Here is a 6,759-nt window from a genome sequence, read left to right as displayed (position 1 = left end):
GGGGGGGAAACGTACCCCCCCCTCCATTTTTTTTCCCTGAAGCCTTTTTTGTTTTTTCCCAAAAAAACTGAAAAAAGAAAAGGAAAAAAATTGATTATGGAACGTTTTCTTTTAACATGATGAATAAAATATTTTAAGACAAGGTGTTCAAATATTTTCCAAATCATTTCTAAAAAATACGTATGGTATCAGATGGATCTCAAGCAAGTCCTAGGTTACAAACTGAACTCTCCAATGCAAGAACAAGATGCATTTCTTCCTTTAGGAGGTGCTATTGCCACAAGAAAAGAATAAGGGTTCAGTTTTGTTTTTGCATGTGGGTGGGTATTCTGTTTGTAATAATTGTTTGGATACACTATATTTTTAATAGGCTAGTTGTGATAATTTCATGCCAAGTAAAAATGTCCATAGTCATATTTTATGTTCCTAAAATAACAGAATGACTTTCAATCTGGAAAAGAAAAAAGAAGTGCTAAAGTAGCATTTTTTCGATTTTTCCGAAAACTTCCATTTTTTCTCGGGAAAAAAAGGGGAGAAAACTTGATTTTTTTCTGAGCTTCAAAATTTCTGGAAATTTTATATCTCTAGGCTCACACACTTTTGTCTTAGTTCAGGAAGGACGGCTCCAGAGTGAACTGATTTATGCAGAAGCCAAATCACCTGCTCACACCTTTAATGCCGGCAGCTCACAAAGTAGAATGTTTGCTCACCAGACTCCACAGCCTAGAGGGAGCATTGCTCACAGGGTGTCTTTTGTGGGGAGGGGAAGGGAAAGGAGTTTGTAAGCCACTCTGAGACTCCGTTGCATAGTGAAGGGCGGGATATAAATCCAGTCTCCTCCTCCTCTTCTTCAAATGGAAAATAGCAGCCGATGGGCGGGTTAGAAGTCCCTCTTCTCCTGCTTGCCTTTAACCATTCCCCCCTCACCCTTTTGTTTTCAGATCGATGACATCATCGACGGCGCCGTGAAGCCTCCACCCAACAAATACCCCATTTTCTTCTTCGGCACCCACGAGACGTGAGTTCCGGTCTCTGGAGGGAGGGGAGGGCCCCCCCTTTTCACTGTTTGCCTCTCCAGCGCTGACCTTTGAACCATATGCGTTTCCTCCTGTCCCCGCAGGGCCTTCTTGGGGCCGAAGGACCTCTTCCCTTACGAGAAATATAAGGACAAGTACGGAAAGCCCAACAAGCGGAAAGGCTTCAACGAAGGACTCTGGGAGATCCAGAACAACCCACACGCCAGCTACAGCGCACCTCCGGTGAGCGGCGAGAGCAGAGGATGGACCTTTTAAAAGGACGACTGGTCATCTTCGTGTGTCTAGTGGCGGGACGAGGGAGGCGGGACATGGATGGCCCTACAGTGATTCATGATACCTCGTGTTCCAAGACGGGGGATCCCTCACGTGACGCCCACGGGCACCACGAGGCTTGCTGACACTTTCTTGGCACCCCACCAAGCGCTCTTAGGAAGTGGGTGGGGCTCCTGCCAAGCAGGGCTTCTGATTGGCCGTTGCAGATCTGATGGGGGCCGTGCAGATGACAGTAACGTCATTTTGGTGGCCGCTGCCACTGTGGATTTTGATTCTCTCTCCCCCCCTCCCCCGGTCTGTTTGTTAAAATAACGTCTCTTGAATCCTACCCTTGGGCTTAGCTCCGCCCCCCTGCGGCAGCCATTTTGTGGCTCCGCCCACCCCCCTGTGTCAGAATTCCCAAAGTGCCCACAGGCCTCAAAAAGGTCGAGGACCCCTGTTCTAAGGGATCTCGGGCCACGGAGGCGGGTCAGCTGGGCAAGAAGGCAGCTTCACGCATCAGTGAGCAAAAACTGACTGTCTTTAAGTGGCAAGATTATATCCTCCTACATAGAGGCACATGCCTTGCATTCAGGAGGTTTGAGCATGTGGATCGCACCATGCTGTACTCCGGCGCTTTGAGTATCTCTTTATTTCTGCCCATAGTAGGCCTACAGATGCCTGCCATCCTGCTAACATTTGACGGGAAGCATATTGGGCTGCTCTGGACTGGTGTTGTGTTTCTTTGCTGCCATCTTGTTTTATTTAACTGGTTTTTAATCATGTATTTATCATTTTTACTTTTGTTGTGAGCCCCCCCGAGCCCATCGTGGGATAGGATGCGATGTGAATACAATAAATGAATGACAATATCTAAATCCCTACCTGTGACTAAGAAAGAAGCTATGGATCCACAAGGGTTAAGCTGACTCTAAATATTATGAAAATGCAAAATTTATTCAGGTGTACACATTTTAAAACTTAGACTCATTAAAAATATACCATTCAGACATAAAAAACTTCTCAACATTCATACATAGACGGGTTAGTGCTGTGCAACTGAACCAAACGCGTTTCGGCCCCTCCAAGGGCCTTCCTCAGTGGTCACAATTCCAATTACAAATTTGACATACATTCAAAAATTTTTTTACATAAGATGTACATATACAGGAGAAGGCCAGATGTTGTTTCCTAAATACTGATTGCAAACAGAAAAAGAGGGAAAAGGGAAGCAAAGAAAAATTCATTATAGTTTCCCTTATATACATTATTGTTAATTGAAAAATACTATATACTAAAAATAAAAATTACCTTCTGTATTTGTTTATTATTATTCTATAAGATGGGCCTCCAGTTTAGCCAGTTAAAGTCCACCAATAATTCTAAATATGAAAGGGAATGAAATAATTCCATAAAGTTATATGTTTCAAAAAGGAATTCATTTTTTATATAATTTCCCCCCCCCAAAAAAATATTGGCCTACTAACCTGGTATCACAAACTTGCGTGAGTTGAATGTATGTCACTCCATCCTGTACAAATTCTGGTATAAGCTCCTATACTGGCCACCATATATAGCATTACTGGGGTGATGCAATCACCAATTACTGTACATGTCAATCAGGAGAGATGCAACATAGAAGGAGGGGCAGATGAATGACATTCGCAGCCCGTCCTTCTCCAAGGATCTCTGAGTGTGTTGTGTGGGCAGGGGTATCCCGTTTTGCTACAAAGCCACCCCGTGACATAGCTTGCATGGAGAGATGGGATTTGTCCTGGCCAAGGAGAAATCGGAACTCGTGTCTTCCCTAGTGAAAAATCTGACGAGTTCCCTATCATGCTGCGTCAGCCCTCTATGTAGATTTGGATTTTTGGTCAACTCGTTCCCTTCCCCCACTTCCCATCTTGCTGTGGCCTTAGCTTTCCTTCTTACCTCCGCCCCCTTCAGCCTCCTTCCCGCTTGCGTCCTTCGTGAGATCGGATTGGGGATACGTTAACGAGTCTGCATGCACCAAACTTCAGTAATTCGTCTCCCTTCCTCCCTCCCTGTCCCCGTTGCAACAGCCAGTGAGCTCCTCCGACAGCGAAATTGCCGACATCGACCCCATCGGGGGAGGAAGTGACGTCGCAGAGGAGGAGGAGCCAGCGGTGGCAGTCGAGGCTGAGGGAGGGGCCCCAGAGAAGCTGGAGAGCGATGATGATTCTGAGAAGGGGAGCGACCGCAGTGCCGTGAAGCGGAAACCATTAGCCATGAAAGTGAGTTTTAGAAGAGGGCAGTGCACGCTCTGTGTGCTGGGTTGGGGTTCCACTGGCAATTTTAACCTCATGGGGCACTGGGGAAGGAGTTGCTCATCCCAGCCTCACAAACGGGGTCTGCCGCAATTGCTGGGAGCCCTTTGATCCGCAGATCGTTTTTACTCAATATAGTCAACTGGGTTACTTTCTTTATTTTAAAACAACACACCTGCCTTTCTCCCAAGCATCCCTGGACCCACGGCACTGTAAAAACAATCTAGGCAATTGTTCAAAAAGGCTGTTGGGCGGTAGAAGACCTCATCCTTCTCCAGCCCGAGAAAGTTGCATCTCTGCTTGTCTTTAGATGCCGGCGGCGAAACGGCCCCGGAAGTCTTCGAGTGACCTTGACCAGGCGAGCCCATCTCCGTCGGAGGAGAATTCGGAAAGCTCTTCTGAGTCGGAGAAGTACAGCGACCAAGTGAGTCAACCCGTCGGAGACACCCACATGGTGGCTTTGGCTTTTAAAGAGGGGGCCGTTAGTGGGTTTTCTCTTAGAAGGGGGACTTAACAAAATGACGTCTGGTTTTGAGGCAGTGGGTAGAGAGAGGCTGTCTCTTTCCCAAAACCCCAGGACTTGAGATTGGCTGGTGGGATTTGTGGGGAGAGACAGTGGACAGATAAAAGGAAGTTCTTCAATCAAAGGAAGTTCTTCAATCAGTCAGTCAGTTTTTATTCAGTGCTTAACCAGCACAATTCAGTTAAAACAGTTTAAAATCTCTAGGGTTCATTCATAAAACACGTATAAACCAAGCTGCACTCATATCAGTCTTACCTGAGACCCTTTGGTTAAACTACATAGAATTACCTATAAATAACATAAATAAAACGAAATTCATCCAATGTGCTTCCTATTTTGTCTGCTTCAGTTCTTTACTTTATCCTTATGAATTCTATAAGCTATTGCCAGAAACCTGGCACAAATCAGAGAGAGCTGAGGATTGGAATCAAATAGAATTTTTTTGCTTATCTCCGTATCTGGGTAGCCAAGGAACTTCCCTAATATAGGTTGAAGAAACTTTACTCGAATTTCTTTATAGTACACACAATGCAATAATATGTCTCTACTTTTCCTGAACCACAAGGACATATCCGCTGAGAGAGCCAGTTTGGTGTTGTGGTTAAGTGCGCGGACTCTAATCTTGGAGAACCGGGTTTGATTCCCCCACTCCTCCACTCGCACCTGCTGGATGACCTTGGGCAAGCCATGGTTCTGGCACAGCTGTTCTTGAAAAAGAGCAGTTTCTGTCAGAGCTCTCTCAGCCCCACCTACCCCACAGGCTGTCTGTTGTGGGGAGGGGAAGGGAAAGGAGTTTGTAAGCCGCTCTGAGACTCCTTCGGGTAGTGAATAAATCCAATCTCCTCCTCCTCCTCTGTCATTGGCACCTTTTTATACCGCAAGAACTGTACACAGTGCGCTCAATATTTCTTTAACGAAAACCGTAACGTTATAAATATGAAAGGTACAAAAGTGATAATAATACATTCAAATGTGTAAGTTCAGATACATAAAGATAGAAGTCGTTGTCATCTTCTGTCTTTATGTATCTGAACTTACACATTTGAATGTATTATTATATTGAGCGCACTGCGTACAGTTCTTGTGGTTCTGTTTTTGCACGTCTATGGACTGTGACCATATTTGTTTTTGTATACCTTTTTATACCGGCCTTCTTCTACTACTGCTGATGGGAAAATATTGCATCTGGCCATAAGAAAAGCTCTGCGATTAGGTGGAATTTCTAGGAGTGATAAATAAGTTGCTGGGGTGACCACATACTTTATTGCAGGGTTATCTCATGGAATTTGGTGCCTCTTCCTTTGGTAGCTCTTTCAGGGGATCAGACAACACTGATGGTTTGCAGACAGAGCCTCTGGTCTCCAGGCAGTGGCTGGAGAGCTCCTGGAATTACAGCCGGTCTCCAGGTTACAGAGATCCGTTTCCCCTGGAGAGAACGGCTGCTTTGGAAGGAAGACTCTACGGCATTCTACCCCTCCTTTCCCCAAACCCCGCCCTCTCCGGGCTCCACCCCCAAAACCTCCAGGCATTTCTAGACCCTGAGCTGGCAACCCTATCTACAGCTCACTTGAGGTTTAACGGAAATCCCCACCTACAGAGGTAAAGGTAAAGGTAAAGGTTTCCCTTGCTCGAAAGCCAGTCGAATCCGACTGTAGGGTTGCGGTGCTCATCTCCATTTCAAAGCCGAAGAGCCAGCGCTGTCCGAAGACATTTCCGTGGTCAAGTGGCCGGCATGACTAAACACCAAGGCGCACGGAACGCTGTGACCTTCCCACCGAAGTGGTACCTATTTATCTACTTGCAATTTCTTGCTTTCGAACGGCTAGGTTGGCAGGAGCATCTACAGAGACTGACTCCTAAATATTGAATTCCAGGGCGGGGTTGGGTTGGCCGTCGAAGGAAACAGGACAGGATGCTGGACTAGATGGACTTTTGGTCTCATCCTGTCTGGACCCTTCTGGTGTCCTGATTGGCTACCGATAGCTGTTCCGAAAACACTTTGGTAAGGAGGGCCTGGAGACCCTAGCACCTAGGAGTCGTAAAACATCCAGCGGCACCACAGAATTATGCAAACCCCCCCCCCTGTTGAACTGTGGGGACCGCGGTTACACTGGCTTTCAGCCAGTGGCAGAGCTGGGAAGGAAGGAGAGCCTTCGCCTGATAAGACTTATGCCGGAGTCCGTCTAATTGGCTTCATCTTTCTCCTGCTCGGTTTCACTAAACGGACCCATCAGCCTAATGGGACAAAACACCAGAGGGAGGTCCAACGCTTTGCTCTTAAGGGCAACAGGGCAATAAAAAATGGCAAATGGTGACAAGAGCCATAACCTGACAGTCGACAGCGTATACAGTGTGCGAGAATAGAATGGAGTTCTAGAAACGCGTTCTTGCCACGTTCTTGGAGAGTTTATATGCAAGCTCCCGTTGCTAGCAAAGATGCAAAGCTTATGTCGCCTCTTCCTTTGTGGGGTCAAGGGGGAGGGACTTCCTTGTAAATTGGTGTGTTTTCCCCCCACCCCTAGGATTTCACCCCTGAGAAGAAGCCAACCCCCCGGGCTGCCCGGAGGGCACCTGCAGGTGGATGGAAGAAAAAGGTAAGGGGGGAGGGGCCTGTGAACTCCCTGCCCTCTTCTGACTCCTCTCATCTGTGTCTGTTCCC

The 6,759-nt window shown here is 46.8% G+C and overlaps 1 protein-coding gene across 2 annotated transcripts in view; it reads left to right on the top strand.

The window, feature by feature from the left end:
* Window positions 1-6,759, top strand: part of LOC107106596 (hepatoma-derived growth factor-related protein 2) — a 59,977-nt gene that overhangs the window by 15,802 nt on the left and 37,416 nt on the right. For both annotated transcript variants that reach the window (XM_015406785.1, XM_015406778.1), the window contains exons 2-6: window positions 942-1,018; window positions 1,121-1,259; window positions 3,353-3,544; window positions 3,888-4,001; window positions 6,623-6,694. In XM_015406785.1, the coding sequence (XP_015262271.1) occupies window positions 942-1,018; window positions 1,121-1,259; window positions 3,353-3,544; window positions 3,888-4,001; window positions 6,623-6,694 (594 nt within the window). The remainder of the gene's footprint in view (window positions 1-941; window positions 1,019-1,120; window positions 1,260-3,352; window positions 3,545-3,887; window positions 4,002-6,622; window positions 6,695-6,759) is intronic.

This window comes from Gekko japonicus, unplaced genomic scaffold (genome assembly GCF_001447785.1).
Source record: "Gekko japonicus isolate JY-2015 unplaced genomic scaffold, Gekko_japonicus_V1.1 scaffold1972, whole genome shotgun sequence".
Lineage (NCBI taxonomy): Eukaryota > Metazoa > Chordata > Lepidosauria > Squamata > Gekkonidae > Gekko > Gekko japonicus.
This window is presented reverse-complemented; position numbering and strand designations above follow the sequence as displayed.